The 16,582-nt window shown below is 41.7% G+C and overlaps 1 protein-coding gene across 1 annotated transcript; it reads left to right on the top strand.

The window, feature by feature from the left end:
- Positions 1-284: 284 nt before the first annotated feature.
- Positions 285-16,129, top strand: slc4a1b (solute carrier family 4 member 1b (Diego blood group)). Its single transcript, XM_050059913.1, has 18 exons — positions 285-349; positions 1,990-2,020; positions 4,071-4,251; positions 4,679-4,814; positions 6,324-6,396; positions 6,653-6,695; positions 6,831-7,015; positions 8,264-8,474; positions 8,603-8,806; positions 8,896-9,044; positions 9,212-9,406; positions 10,106-10,354; positions 12,126-12,215; positions 12,489-12,655; positions 12,765-13,006; positions 13,098-13,267; positions 15,006-15,179; positions 15,370-16,129. Exons 3-18 carry the CDS (start codon positions 4,095-4,097, stop codon positions 15,448-15,450), a joined length of 2,526 nt encoding a protein of 841 aa, XP_049915870.1. The 5' UTR covers positions 285-349; positions 1,990-2,020; positions 4,071-4,094; the 3' UTR covers positions 15,451-16,129.
- The last annotated feature ends 453 nt before the right edge of the window (positions 16,130-16,582 follow it).

The following is a 16,582-nucleotide window of genomic DNA, read 5'->3' as shown; positions in this document are numbered from 1 at the left end:
TTAAATACGATAAGATGCTGGTTGGATAAAGACACAGTGCGACTGGTTCCCTGCTCATACCAAGTCACTGTATTTACTATCAATATTATGGGTGAGACAGGACGCATTGCTCTGATGGATGTGTGGTTCACAGAGAAGGAGAATGTGCATGTCCACGTGTGTGTGTGTGTGTGTGTGTGTGTGTGTGTGTGTGTGTGTGTGTGTGAGTGTGTGTTAGTCCCACCCATTATCAGGCAGCATGCACACACACGTACACACACAGGCAGCTTTAAAGAGGTGGTGTTTATAAAGTCACGCTTTTTTGGCACTCTGGGGTCAGTCACTTGTCACTGCTGAGTGCCTGCAGGAGGTAAGTGTTACCTTTTCTGCTAGAGCTATAAATGGTGTCTGTGCAATAATACATGAACAATATGGAAACTGTTGACTGTCTTATGGTCAGAGCTGCAGGAAGGTGTTTTGCAAAGAGTTATGTTCAGGACTTTATGTTTAGTCTTACTGAATTTATGAACTGCAGAGCTTTGCATACACTTTCTAAGAAAGTCAGAGCCAGGAGGGATGGACGCTGACAGATTTCATTCATTGATAATTTAACAGTCATTACAACATGCATAGCAATACTATGGAAGCTCTCAGTGATCCAAGTCATTAGGTGACACAGGAGTCATTGAGCCTGAGGAGTGAAACATCTTCAAGACTACGCAGCAGGTCCAGTTAGATATGTTACAGTACATAAGTACGTAAGTGTGTAAGTGTGATGCTCAAATTTAATGTGTCAACTTAGCGAGATTTAAAAAGACAAAAATGCAATGTGGGGGAATATGTCTGAATTTGCAGAGGACATTTTACACGTGCATTTAAATTTTGCTAAGTAGTTAAAATGAATAGTTATATTCTCACACACAGATGCATATTTGCATGCAAAACCATGTTTTGGCTTAAAATATCCAGTTTTTGGGGCACAATACTGGCAGGAAATGCAGCAATGTCTCGTTAAATAGCAATTGCTTTTCATATCACTGTCAAAGCTGGAAAAACAGCAACACATTGCACCAAAGACACCCATATTTGGTGCCTAAAAAACTATTAGAAATAATTAACAGTGAGAAATATATTGTCATCTCAATGTCATTTGAGCAGTGGCGGATCTACCTAGGGTGCCCCCACCCCCCACCTCCTCAGTTAGAAATTGATTTTTAATAAAAAAGAAAATTAGATTAGCTAATTAGCTCTCGTTCTAGTAATTAATACAAAACATATAACAGAAAATAACACCTTTAATATTTATTTTGGGGTGTGAAGGGGCTGCCAGGGTCAGCTTGCCTCGGACACAAAATGTGTCAGGTCTGGCACTGCATTTGAGACACACACAAGTATATATTATATTTGACACATCTGCACCTGCACCAATGTAATAATTTATACCGATTCATTGCACATATAAAAACATGCAAATTTGTACTTGATGATTCACATATGCACACACACATGCACTCACGCAGACACACACACCCACACACACACTTGCATGCATGCAGTGCAGACAGAGTCTTGTAGGTCTGATCTGAATCTTCCACCCCTTTGCTCAGCTGTGTTTTGGAAATAAATTTTTCTGTTGTCACAGACAACTTCGGCGCTCCAGTCTCATCTGAGATAAAATGGACACTCTGGAGATATCTTACATAAGACTGACCCACCCCTTGGATCCATATTTCCCCACACAATTTATGTCCTTACTGCAAATTTAAGCATTCAGTCGCTCATGCATTTAGTTTATTCTTTAACTCTTTGCAGCAAAGCTTTTGACAAGAACATTTAAGATGAACCACATCATTTCTGGATTGCCCAAACACACACATTTTATTCAAACTTTATGAAATTAAAATGGGGTCATATGGGGAACACACTCTCAGTTACATGTTGTTGGAAAAAAAAGTCTAAGTGTTGAAAACCAAAGTGATTTTTTAACTGGGGCCATTGTGTCTGTTCCAGCTGCCTGGAACACCAACGTGCAGAGTGACAGGTAACACACACACTCACACATACACACACACACACACACAAAGTGTATCCCCACTCCAGGCACACGACTCATATTGACAGTCCAAACACGTCCAGGGCGAGCCATCATTCATGTCCCCACCGGAAACGAGCAGTGGCCCAGAGAGCCTGGAGCCTGCTGGCTGATGAGGCGGGACACAGCCAACATGTTTACCTTATAGACACACACACACAGAGAAGTGTCACCTGAACATCACTTTTCCACATGAGCCTGATCCATATCCACACTGATGCTGCCAAGATGGAATTACATTAGTTTCATGTGACACTTCAGTGGAAAACAACACCCAAAATATCATCAGTGTTTTCATGATGTGGTGAAGCGTGAGCGTGGTTTTATCTGATCCTGTTCTGTGGCGAGAAGGTGTCTCTGTGAGGGGCCATAAGGAACGCACAGTTATATCTCTGCAGCTCTCTTCATAATTCATAATGCATTATCTGCATTACAGCTACCAATACATCAAAATATTTGTAGTGGTAGAAATTATCATCACCGTATTTATAGGTGAAAGATATGTTCACAGTTTTTCAAGTCACTCTGAAAACAACCCTCATATATACCCTGAAAATGTAAATAAATGACTTCTAGAGTTCAACTGAAGCAAGCAGGAGTTAGTCAGATCAAGAGAGTATCTTCTAAAAATACAGGCTTTTTAGCACCAAACTCCCTCTATGTGTTTTCCTGGATAGTGGTACTTTGTTAAGCTGCCTCAGAGGGACACTAAGAAAAAGACCAAAATAATTTGGTACTAAAAATACTGTAACTGTAAGACAGGAGGAGCAACTACAGCAACCAACAACCCTTTCAATAGACATATGGGCATGTGCGTGCTGCTTTAAAGGAATACTTCACCCACAAAATGATTATATGTCCGTCAATTACTCACCCTGTGCTACGTTGAATTCGTTAAGAAAAGTTTTGTTTTTGATTTTGCATGCCACCACAATGAACGGAGAATCCAAAAACAAAAAGAAAAATCTTGATGGTATCTCACACGAGTTGTGTGAGAGTTTGTAAACAGAAGTTTTGATATAGTTTTGCTGTTGTTAAATTCCCCCATTTACTTCAATACATTAAAGCCCCATTTCCACCAAACACTTTCAGTATTGTACCTTTGGAACCAAAAGTAACCCTTCAGACTTGGTGACTAGACCCTAGTGTTTCCACCGCAAACAGTACTCTTAAATGTGGTTGTTGTCACTCACTGCTCCCTCCAGCACTCACTGTATTTCCTCCTTTATCAGTCTGCACCTCGTTTATCATCCACAGAATGAGGCTGCCCGGCCCCTTTTTCAGAATTAAATGTAACAGGCTGCAGTGAGAGTCTCTTTCCATGGGATATTTAAAAATAGCTGGTTTGTGCATTTAGTCCTTCTCAGGCAAGCTCAGGGGTTTAGTGTTGCCGGAGCCCACAGGAACAACACTCCACAGCACTTCTTTTTTCTCTGGGTGAGGATTGGGATATAGGCCTTTATCTACATATAACTTTTCACAGTGGAAACAGAAAAAAAAGTGTACTGTACCGAACTGAACTGTACTGCTTCGTGGAAATGGGACTTAAGAGTTTTCTCCATTTTTCAATTTTTCATTCACAGTTGTTTTTTTTACAAATTCAGCAGAACATGGGGTGTGTAATAAAGATAAAAAATCAAATCAAAAAGATCATTTTGTGGGTGAAGTATTCCTTTAAGACAGACTTGAAATAATGTGCACTTATACTTTCATCTAAAAATAACCCACATTTATTGATATTTGTCTTTAGACTTTCCATTTTCAGGTTAAACAGAGACAAAATATTCACTCACAGTGACACAGACAAGTAGGAAGTGACCACTGAAACCACAGTTATGAGACCACATGTTTAGGCTGTAATTGTGGGAGGTGCGAGTTTAATTCATCCACCTGACCCGTCCAGATTTTCACTCCATCTCATAAGCATGTTTTGTGCCTGTGTCCCACATTCATGTCCGTATCAGCCTGTGTTTACATCTGTTTCTCTCTGGGCCTTCAGAGGTGCGTGGAGCTGAAGGAGGTAATGAAGGACCAGAAACAGCAGACCTACTGGCAGGAAACGGGCCGATGGGCGGGCTACGAGGAGAGCTTCGACCCTCAGTCTGGGGTGTGGGCATCCTCCAGCATCTCCTACCTCACCTTCAAGAGCCTCATCCAGCTCCGACGCACCATGAATACAGGTCAGAGGAAAATCAATCAAAACATGAGTTTTTTAAAATATAAATCAATCCATCTACATATAATTATTTTCAGTGGTGCCAAATAAAATACATTTAATTAACTAATTCCACTTTATACTTCTACTTAAGTACTTTAAGAGGGAAATATACTTTTTTACTCCAACATACATGTCCCTGACAGCTTCAGTTACATTGTAGATTCAGAATATTGTCCCAAAATATAATTAAAAATGTATTATTATAAATAAAACTACCCAGCTATGTTTTCTCTGAGAGTGTGTTTTACTATGAGAGTGCCAAACCCTTCACACCCAGCAGGTTCTGGGACTCTCAGCACGTCTTTACTGCTCTCAACCTCCCCTCAAACCACAAACACACCACACTCCTCCTCTTTATGATTACCTCTGAATATGTTCCTTTGTCAAAGGTGTGACAATTTTCGACTGCGTGGAGCGAACACTGGCCAGCATCGCAGAGAAGATGGTCACCGAGATGGTTAACAAGAAGGAGATCAGACCTGGGGACCGGGAGGGAGTGCTCAAAGCTCTGCTTCAAAACCGCAGGTATCCCTCCAAGACATCACCCAACAGTGACTCAAACATAAATGACCTACATTTAGGCTTTTAGCTGATGCTGTTATCTAAAGCCGCAGGTGATTTCAAGCATCTTGCTCAGACACGGCTGAACAAAACACGTAGCTATTGTTGAGATCAAACCTGTAATTATGAAACAGCGTCTCTGACCACAAAACCATTGTGTCTGTAAGTCTTTATTAAAGGTGACCGACGTGTACTGTTGTTACCTGGAACTTTGCACTCTAAAAGGGGATATACTGTCATTGTGTTTTCAAGTTTTTGTCCAATAAGAAAAGGAATCTAAATTAAAACTTATGTGGATCAGAGATCACAGAAGTTCCAACCCAGTCGCCAAAATAAATGTTGGCATTGTGCGTTTCTGCAAACCATGGATGTGTAACATGAAGGTTTAATGTGTGGTGGTTGGATCACTCTTATTGAGAGTACACAGCAGGATGGGGATGGATATTCTCCACGCTACGGCAGCTTCACAACAACAATTTCCTTGTTTAGTCAGTGATTTATTATGTATGCTTTTTTCTTTTTTTCACAAAAATCTATCAGAATTGAACAGCGCAGCATACACATATCTTACCATGCTTTGCTCTTAGTGTTATTACCAAAGTGAGACTGGATCGTATTTAACAAATATGTTATAGGGTGATCCTATCATTCAGTCTTGCATTCAATTAAGAAAACAATAGCAAACCAAAAACCCATAGTTCCGTGAAAGCAGTTGGCTCAATCAACCCGGTTTTACTCTGAAGTCATCAAATCCAGCGCTTGGGCAGTGACTTGCAGCATCAGACACCGCCAAAAAAAGACATCGGCATTGCATGTGGGGGACACACGGCGGGACAAGAGCAAAAGTTAAGGTGGAGAATGTCCGAATGGGGTGTGTGGGAGGGGTGGTGGATGGGTCCAACAAACACTGACTTTCACCTGGGAGAGCGGTGTTTGTGTCCCTTAAGATTGTAAAGCCAAACCCTGTTCTTTTTTCCTAAACCCAACCACATGAGTTAGTTGTTGGAGAAAAAAAAGCATCAATTCACATTGTTGTACTACCGTAGTGCGTTTATTTTGAAAGAGACTATATGTAAATGTTAAATTTCCTGTGAAAACAGAAGTGTATTTTGAAAGAAGAGAACCTGACACGGTGTCCCAGAACATCAACATCAATGCACTCAGGGTACCTTGCAGATTGTATCTGGGCATGGAAAGTCCATGACCAAACGTTGATATGTGATGAGTTCGGAGTGAGAATGTGTTGGCTCAATAAGCTGACTCATTGGACACATCACTAACAGCTGGCTTGTGTTTCATCCCTGCTCATCATCACATAATCACCTATTTTGCTGAATGAGTGTTTGGGCAGATTTATGTAGCACAATCAACTTTGTCCTGGACAGCAGATTACCAGAGAATAATTTAATTGCCCTCACAATCACTCAGTCTTCAGTCTGACACAGCCAAAGACATGTTGTTTTTTCTCTTCAGCCAATCAGACGACCCAGAGAGACAAGCCCTAACTGATGGGGTGGACCTGCAGAAGTTTTCAGTCAAAGACAGGGTGAGTTCTTCCGCTGATGAGATTATCCATGTGTCATTGGTGATAACGTTGTCTGATATCACGACACATGTCAAACAATGACAAAGATGAAAGTGACTTCTGGTGTCAGAACATTTAGAAAGTCCAAGCAGCACAGATTATCAAGCCAAGCTACACTTTGAAAATATAATTTTTGAGATATAGTGATGATGATGATGATGCAGATAGGAAAGTCTGATGTTTGCTAACTAGATCTGCTTATTCTGCGTTCCTTCAGAGAGATGACTCTGACAGCGTGGAGGCCACCATGGTGCTAGTGGGTAAGCCGGCATTTGTTTTCATACAGGATCTGGAGTACAAAATGTGTCTGTGTGTTGCTACACAAGTGAATATCTACACATCTACACAATCTCTATCACATCTATGAATATAATATTTCCGTCTCTTTGAACCAGGAGCGTTGGAGTTTCTGGAAAGGCCCACAGTCGTGTTTGTGCGTCTGAAGGAAGCGGCGGTGCTCGACTCTGCCTTGGAGGCCCCGGTGCCCATACGCTTTGTCTTTGCCCTGATTGGCCCCAACAAGACTGACATGAACTACTGCGAGACTGGCCGTGCTATGGCAGCACTAATGGCAGATAAAGTGAGTTAGCCACCAGGCAACAAGTCCTCAAACTTTACGGTTCTCAACCAGGGGTGCAGGGACCTCAGGGAACCTCGAGGGAAAAATGGGGAGTAGTTTACTTTTACTATTTAATTCACTATAGAAGTGAGATCAATGTGCGAATTGATGTTTTTTTTCCTTCAGCTAACACATATAGCTGGGTTTAGGCAACAAAATCTCATGGTAGGTTCTGAAAAAAACAACAGGGTTTGGCTTCACAATCTTGCAGGATGTGAACACCACTGTCTCTGGTAAAGGTTGATGTTTGTTGGACCCATCCACCTCCACTTCCACCTAGTCAACTCAGACTTTCACTGCCTTAACTTTCGTTTTTGTCCACCACGTTTCCCCCTAACACCACCGAGCAGCATTAAACTATAACTACTAAGGACGGCTTTTTTGTCCATGTCTGACGACGTAAGTCACTGCCCAAGCGCCGGATTTTGACGACTTGGGAGTGAGACTGGGTTGCTTCCTACCCTCTGATACAACCCACAGGAGTGTTTGCTAAATTAGCTCCCAGACTGGCGGCAGGAGATCAACACAAAAACCGCATATATGACCGTTAACAGTAAGAGCTTTAAACACGTGGCTAATGTAAGGTTTAGGCAATAAAACTACTTGGCTAGGTTGGGAAAAGATCAAGGTTTGGCTTAAAATAAATTAGTATTGTCTTTTGTTTTCACACAGGACACAAGCAGCGGTCTCCTGGGCCAAAGTCCTGTGTTTTTTAACCTGTCTATCCACCCCAACCTTCTCCCTACACTGACTCTGTCGCTCTAAATATTTCATCATCTAACTTCCTCATTTGCTCCCATAATAATTACTAAAGCTACTGGAGGTGGCAGCCTAACAATAAATGTAAATGTGGGTCATAACAAGCAGCTCGTACAAAGGACCTATGGGGTCGTTTTATGGGGAAGGACAGCCTCATGGTCTAAATTGAACTTGCTGAACAAGTCAAAGTAAAGCCCTGATTTTAGTCATCATGATTTATGTCACAAATGAGTCCAAGTTCATGATTCAAGGATGACAACACTATGATAAACACACTTATCTTATAATTTAGATGGTTCAGATGCTGCCCAGAGAATATCTTTGGCCACGCAGGATTTATTGTGGCAAAACTAGCTCAGACAAAAAAGAACCTCTCCACCAAAGACTTGTCAAACGCTCTCTGATCTTGCAATGTGCAGCCTAATATCCCCTCCACTCTCTCCATCCCAGGTGTTCAATCAGGCAGCATTAAAGGCAAAGAGCCCCCGCGAGCTGACAGACGCTGTTGCCGACTTCATGGACTGCAGTATCGTCATCCCGCCCACAGAGATCCAGGACGAAACGATGCTCAGCTCTATTATCAGCTTTCAGAAGAAACTCCTGCAGGACAGGTGCCAGTCCTCTGAGCTCGCTGTCGCCACAGAGTCCAAACCTCGAAAAGGTGAATGTTACCAATACACACCCAGAACTACAGTATCAGTCAAAGAAATGATATGATATTTCCAGAAGCTGTTTCCTATTTTCAATTTATAGTATTCACATTAGATTAAAATCTTTCCCCCCCTCCAGTTTCCATCTCTACTGGTCCTCCACCTGAAGACCCCCTGGCCCGTACGGGTCGCCCATTTGGCGGGATGATGAAAGACATAAGGAGACGCTACCAGCACTACAAGAGTGACATAACAGATGCGCTGAACGCCCAGGTCCTTGCTGCTATCATCTTCATCTACTTTGCCGCCCTGTCTCCTGCCATCACCTTCGGAGGACTGCTGGGTACATGAGCATGTTAGTTTGTTTGTATGAGACATAGCTTTGCTGTTATATGCGATAATAATACTTTGCCATCATCTTTGCCATCATAGCTGATAAGGTGGACGACATGATGGGTGTTTCAGAGCTCCTCATCTCCACCAGCATTCAGGGTATCATCTTCTGCTTCGTTGCTGCCCAGCCCGTCCTGGTTATTGGTTTCTCTGGTCCGCTGCTCGTGTTTGAGGAAGCCTTCTTTGCCGTAAGTTACAATCATGTCCATATGCAGGTGAACTGTAGAGTCTCTTATGAACCAACTGAAGTGATCGCTTTGTGATACCTACTACATTTTCAAATACCAAAGCCCATTGTTTCTTTAATTCATTTGCTTGGTCAGAGTTCAGCTCACCCCCAGTTTCCTCCATTCAGTTCTGCCAGTCCCAGGACATTGAGTACATTGTGGGGAGAGTGTGGGTAGGCGTGTGGCTGGTCATCATTGTGGTGGTCATTGTGGCCTTTGAGGGCAGCTTCCTGGTGCGTTTCATCTCCCGCTTCACCCAGGAAATCTTCTCCATTCTCATCTCCCTCATCTTCATCTATGAAACCTTTGCCAAGCTTGGGAGGGTAAACCATCATCATCCATTTCACACGTTTCACCTGTCCAAATGAGATCAGACACCTTTTAATGTATGTGAATACAGTAGAGGTGTGAACTTCAGTCAGACTCAGTAAAAATACAATGACTTTAGACGTGAATCGACAAATTCAACAAAGACTTGCAACTTGACTTGGACTTTAAAAACAATGACTTGTGACTTCCCTTGGATCCGAGCCTTTTGACTTGAAAATACTTGACACTTTCCCTCAAACCCAAAGATGAAAAAGTATGTTATTTAGAAAGCATCTAATCAAGTTGCAGGAGAGAACCATGAAGAACTAACATTAGGTTACTGAGCACCAGCTGGAAAATGTTTTTCCAAAGATCATTTGTGTTTGTGGACAAAAACTATGTGGTGGTCAACAAAAGCAGGTAGCAGGATGCAAGACATGAGGTTCGAAATTTACAGACAGAGAAGCAGGAGTTCTGTAAATGTATTATATTATTACTCAGTTGTTAAAATGGCATTAAATTTGGTCAGGAGGACATTATAACTTGTTTAGGACACAAAACTCAAAGTTCAGGACTTGGGACTTGAGTGCAAAGACTTGAGACTTACTTGTGACTTGCAAAATAAGACTTGGCCCCACCTCTGAATTACAGCGCTGCCTCTCATGGCCAGATTCTCATCTTTCTCCATCTGCTCTCTGCTGACCTCTCTGTAGATCTTTAAAGCTCATCCTCTGGTTCTGAATTACGATCATCTGAATGACACTCTGGAGAATCCCTGGCACTTCAGGGTGGAAGAGATGACTGTCTATGACAATGTTACTGGCAACACGACTGTTTTCATCAACACCATCAAGCCAGCTTACCCCAACACAGCCCTGCTCTCCATGTGTCTCATGTTGGGCTGCTTCTTCATTGCTTACTTCCTGCGACAGTTCAAGAACGGCACTTTTCTTCCTGGAAAGGTGAGTTGGGTCCACAGGCCACTTTGTTTCAGTAAAGACTGAACAGGTTATCTATGTAATCAAGTGTTTAAGGGTAAACTATCCAGGAATTATCACTAAGTGTTTGTGAACACAACGCTCTTCCCTACACTACTTGTATGTACACGGCAAGTAACTATTGTTAAAATGTTACATTTGCTGTGTTGTAAACAAATGTTTGGTAAACTAATTAAGCTAATCACAGGCGCACACCTGACAGCAGACATGCCAACTCTGTGTTGCTTGTCATCCTCTCCTTCAGCGAATGTAAAAGTAAAAGCCAACTCCAAATTCACTCTCATACTTTATGAGCTTTGTCTGCTTGGCATTTCGTCCAGTGGTGCCCCCAGAAATTTTTCATAGGGTTGGCTGGATGGGGCCACTGAAAATCTTGGGGTGGCACACCAAAGTTAAAAGCCATAACTAAATTTCAGAAATTTGATTTTAAGAGTTAAGGATCCGTCCACTGATAAACTTGTGTATAGACTTTACAATCGTAGACGTGTATAGACTAGTATCGGCACAGTTAACATTTTGAGCTGGGCAACAATCTGGTTTTATATGTACGTATGTTATATATGTTATAAGGCCCGTTTCCACTGCAGGAACTTCGGGGTAATTTTACGGGGCCGGGGCCGTTGGTGCGTGTCTCCACCGCAGGAACCAACCCCGAAGGACAGAGTTCTGGAACTTTTACAGGGGCTAAACAAGTCCCTGCCTCGGAGTAGGTACTCAGAATGGCCCCGAAAAACTCCTGGGTGGGGCTTGGGTTTACTTGGTGCTGATTGGATATACTCAAGGTGGGATGTGATGTCAACAGAAAGCGACAAAATAGCCGGCATTTTTAAAACTCAGACGAGGAGTGCCGTGTGAGAGGACGTTCCTGTAAAGTTCCTGCCCCCCAAATAGTACCAGGAACTTCTTCAGTGGAAACGGGCCTATAGGCTACAATTCATTGTTCATCCAGTAGGCTGACTGTCCTTTTCCCTAAAAAGACAAATTTACAGCTTTGGAATGAACTTTAGATCTGTAGAACTTTATTTTTATTTTTGTCCCCAATGGGGCAATTCATTTGCAGGAGTGTGAACATGACATATAACATATGACATATAAAACAACGAAACACAGAGGCAAGGCACAGATACACACAAATAATTTAGGCACACTGGGCATCACTGGGCAGGATACTCAGCATCACAAAATCATTATTAAAGTCAGAATCATTAAAAATCATTAAAATCGTTAGGAGTGCATTGATTAAAAGAAAGAAAACATTTACAAAGAAGAAGCCTTGTCAAGTTTGGTGGAGACTTGTGGGTACCCATAGAGTCCATGTTCATTCAGATATCTTGAGGTGAGAATTCAACAGACCCCTTTTAAAAATGACCATGCTCGTTGTTCCCTTGCCCGAGTTAGGCCAAATTTGGGACCATTATTCAGTCCCCTTCCCAACAAGCTATGCTGACACAGTTGGTACCAATGGATGCATTAGGTTGTCTACTTTTCATACTGTAGTCACAACCACAACCCTCGCTAGCTTGAAAAATGAGCGCACCACAGCCTCCTAAAGAACGTAATGTTAGCTCACATTTATTTCTGCTTATGATGATGAATGATTTTTGTAGCTTCCTCTTGAATGCATGCTGCCACTACCTGGTCACTACCTTAATATAAAGTCCAGACCTCACTCATTTTTGGTATCTTCAGTTAAAATTGTAACCTGTTAATCGTTGACCTTATCTGTGTTTACCAGATCAGACGTCTGCTTGGTGACTTCGGTGTGCCTATTGCCATTTTCCTCATGATTGTCGTGGACTACAACGTTAATGATACCTACACTCAGGTTGGCCCATCAGTCTAAGCTTCCAGTTTCTATGCTGAATACATGCATAATTCACATATGTTAAAGGACAGGTTCAACATTTTTTTTAATGTTTTAAAACAAGGCTCTGTTGTGCACAGCTTTTGAGGGCCAGTATGAACATTTGGCAAAACCTGTTTTATGGGCTCTGTTGATTTAAGACAGAAGAGAGAGAAAAATTGTGAACCTATCCTGTAACACTTGTTAGATTTAATAGACTTAATCAGAAACTACCTGGTGCCGTTTTCTCTGCAGAAACTAGTGGTTCCCAAAGGTCTGACGGTGTCTAACCCAGCCAAAAGAGGCTGGCTCATCAACCCCTTTGGAGAGCACAAGACTTTTCCTGTGTGGGTGATGTGTGCCTGCTGTGTCCCAGCCTTGCTCGTCTTCATTCTGATCTTCCTTGAGTCTCAGATCACAACGTGAGTCGATAACATCTCAACAATGTCACTCGCTGAGTTACCAACCTTAAAAAACATGACATGTCCTGTCTTTAACCAAACTTGATTCATGTGTTGTGTCTGTCAACAGTCTGATTGTGAGTAAACCCGAGAGAAAGATGGTCAAAGGCTCTGGGTTCCACTTTGACTTGCTGATTTTAGTCGGCATGGGAGGGCTCAGTGCAATATTTGGTGTGCCGTGGCTCAGTGCTGCCACGGTGCGATCTGTCACCCACGCCAACGCCCTCACTGTAATGAGCAAAGGAACAAAACCTGTGATTGAGAAGGTGATTGAGCAGAGGATCAGTGGCATCGTGGTGGCGTTGTTGGTTGGTAGGTGCTGTCTAATCATTCATTAACTTTTCTACAACTGTCCTTTAAGCACAGTACACTATCCTTTATCTGAATGCCTGTTTGTGTCGAGGTCTGTCCATCCTGATGGAGCCGATCCTGAAGCTGATTCCCATGTCAGCCTTGTTTGGGATCTTCCTCTACATGGGAGTTACATCACTCAATGGCATCCAGCTGTGGGATCGTATTCTGCTTCTGTTCATCCCTAAGAAATACCACCCTGATGAACCCTACGCCACCAAAGTAAGAGTCTCGTGATTCCATGGTAACTAAAGTGCATGATGCTAGAAATGCTGTTGTTTAATTCTAACTCATACTGTACGAGTTAATCGTCTGCAAAATAAAACCAAAGCCTGTTCATTCCCATGAGTTGCTCAGTGGCACATGAAGCCAAAATGGTTTAGCTGCCACTTATAAAATTACACGGATTATCGGCACTACTTGCGCATTGTGCAGCCCATAGAGTAGGCACACTAGAGACTTATGATGGCTGAACAGCTAACTTCTTGTTTAGCGCTCAGCTAACTTGAACAGGGATAAAATGATTCAATTGCGCAGTTCTTCTAGACTTTCAAAATGTTATCAGAACAAATACATCAAATCTTGATAGTGGAACATTTCATGTTGGAGGGGTTGTCTTGCTCAATAAAATGTATCCACTGATTTAGAGACGTCTCTTTCGCCATGTAAATTAATGGGAAAAGTATTTTTGGGCATCACGAGACGCACCCTGGAAATTGCACTACAACTGTTTGGACACTACTACTACTTGTGGCTCTGCTTCAGCTGTGTGAGAGCTTCTTAGAGACAGCCAACCAAAATTTCTGACAAGTCAGCAATGTCAAGAGCAGTAAATGGACAACATGGTCTCACTCCAAAACCACCGAAATCCAGCACTTGGGCAGTGACTTGCAGCATCAGACACTGATGAAAAAAGACGTCTTTTAACATCTGCATGATACTCGGCTGGACACCATTACAGTGCTCAGCAGTGTCAAGGGGAAAAGTACGAAAGTTAAAGTGGCTAAAGTACAACTAGGGTTGCATGGATCCAACAAGCACCAACTTTCACCCGGGAGAGTGGTGTTTGTGTCCTGTAAGATTATGAGGCCAATCCGTGTTCTTTTTTCCTAAACCCAAACATGCTTTTCTTGCCCAACCCCAACCATGTGCGTTAGTTGCTGAAGAAAAGTAAACCTCAATTTGCAGGGTTGAACCGCCATAGGGCTTTTATTTTGAAAGAGACTGTATGTTAACATTAAATTTCCTGTGAAAACAGAAGTTTATTTTGAAAGAGGACAATCCATGTAACAGGCAGAACTTGACACATTGTCTGAGAACAACCAACACACCCAGGGTATCTTGCACGTCGTATGTGGATGTGGAAAGTCCATGACCAATTGTCAATATGTGAAGAGGCCGGAGTGAGAATGTGTTGAAATGGAAATGCTCCTTATAAACAGTATTTGTGTAGGAAGTGTTTAAGGGGAACATTGCCTAAATTAGAATTTCAAAAATGGCCTAGGAAAGTACAGTCAATATTTGTGAACATGAGTAACTCTCTCTCAAAGCCAGAAACCAGAAAAGGACGTCTCAAACTTGTGATGTCATAGGGTATAAGGTCTGGAGCTGCTCCATAGACAATTAATAAGAGACTGACTTTGTGGACCCACAAAATGCTTGTTTTCTTTTTAGTACCCAAATGAGCTTTAATTTGTGAGTTTGAGTTTTAGCACTCCAGTTTTTGGATTTGAGAGACAGCTGTTTATGTTGGCAAGTTTTGGACTGTCTCAGACCAGTGGGTGTAGCTCCCTTTTAAGAGTAATATACTTAAGAGCAACAGCTCTCACACATGAACTCATATTGTATTATGTCACATGTGTTGGCCGCTATTAAAGCCTCTAAATCACATCAGAAGACAGAAAGTATCCGTGTGTGCTGTCATGTCTGTCTGACTAATGTTTTGACATGTTGGCTACAGGTGAGCACAGCACGAATGCACATATTCACCATCATCCAGGTGGTGTGCCTGGCAGTTTTGTGGATCGTTAAATCCAGCCCAGCATCCCTTGCACTGCCCTTCATACTCATCCTCACCATCCCTCTACGCATGTTGATGACCGGCCGTGTCTTCACTGAACTGGAAATGAAATGTGTAAGTGGTCACCCATGTATCCCCAGATTTTAGAGGTATACTTTTGGTCTTATCTTACAGGTTGATAATCTATTATTCCAAAGTTTTGTGATATATTGATTATGTTTTTACTGTCGTCAACAGTTCCACCTATGCAGTTTCTAGAGAGATGAGGTTTAAGGACTGTTTTTTCTGTGTCTTGTGTTTGTAGTTGGATGCTGACGACGCCAAAGTGACATTTGAGGAGGAGCCGGGGCAGGATGTATACTGTGAAACTCAGATGCCATTGTAAATGACTTCCATGACAGCTATGACACCAGCAAGACTTTTATTTTGACAGAATATATTTATTTTATATGTGGCTCAAATGAATGTTTCATCTACCTGTGAGCACAAATATGTTTTTTAAAGATTGATCTTTATTGTCTTCTATCAGAGTATACTTAGAGTATAATATATAGATGGTAAAAAAAAGAGGCCAGAAACAAAAAGGAAAATATAATAAAAGGTGAACAGAGCCTAAGGGAGGAACAAGTCTATATACCATTTAGACATCACTATTAATGCATTTTTTTGATTTATACATTTATTATTTTTCCCAGCCCTTTTGCAAAATGATATTCATTTTAACCTATATGTGAGATTCTCCATTACTGGTCAGCCAATGTTTGTTATCTGCTGCATCAGTCTTAGTCACAGACTGTTTTCAGGCAGCAAAGTACGGGTCTCCCACATGCACAGGTATAGAATAAAACAAGATCAGGGATTTTGTAACCCAGTACGTCACACAGAACAAAATGTATACATCCCCAAAAATGTTGTTTTTTCACGCAACTCCAAAAAGTGTGTGTGTGGTTTGGTTCCATGTGGTGACATTTTCTCCAGCATGGTTATTGAATATGCATTTGTTTACTTTCAACTTTGAGTGTGATGAAGTAACAAATTTGATTCTTCCAAATAAAATTTCTCCATCTCTGTGACTGTGTGGTCTGGTGTATTTCCCACATATCATACATTATGTTTTCAAAACATATTGAGGGCTTTTGGCATGAAAAATGCAGATATAGATTCTATGTTTATAGTGTCAGTGTGGATGAACATTTTGTGTAAAAACTTGTCTTGGTCAGACATACCTGAAGAGTGTTCAACAGTCAGATAAATATTTTGCATTATGTTTTGTTTGTAACAGCTTGTGTTATACAGACCAAACTCTAAGAAGAGGCACTCATACATGAAATAAAAGATCAGTCACTTCAAAAAGCAGATTGCATGCTAAGTATTGTAGTGTTAAAAGCAAAAATTATTGCTGTTTAAATGTAATAACGTGAGCCACTTAAGTGTTGTACTCACTAAACCCAAACTGAATGAAGTAATGCATTACTTATAGGGCAAGTATGCAAAAAAAGGGTAGACATTTTAGCAAG

This window comes from Epinephelus moara, chromosome 13 (assembly GCF_006386435.1).
Source record: "Epinephelus moara isolate mb chromosome 13, YSFRI_EMoa_1.0, whole genome shotgun sequence".
Taxonomy (NCBI): Eukaryota; Metazoa; Chordata; class Actinopteri; order Perciformes; family Serranidae; genus Epinephelus; species Epinephelus moara.
This window is presented reverse-complemented; position numbering and strand designations above follow the sequence as displayed.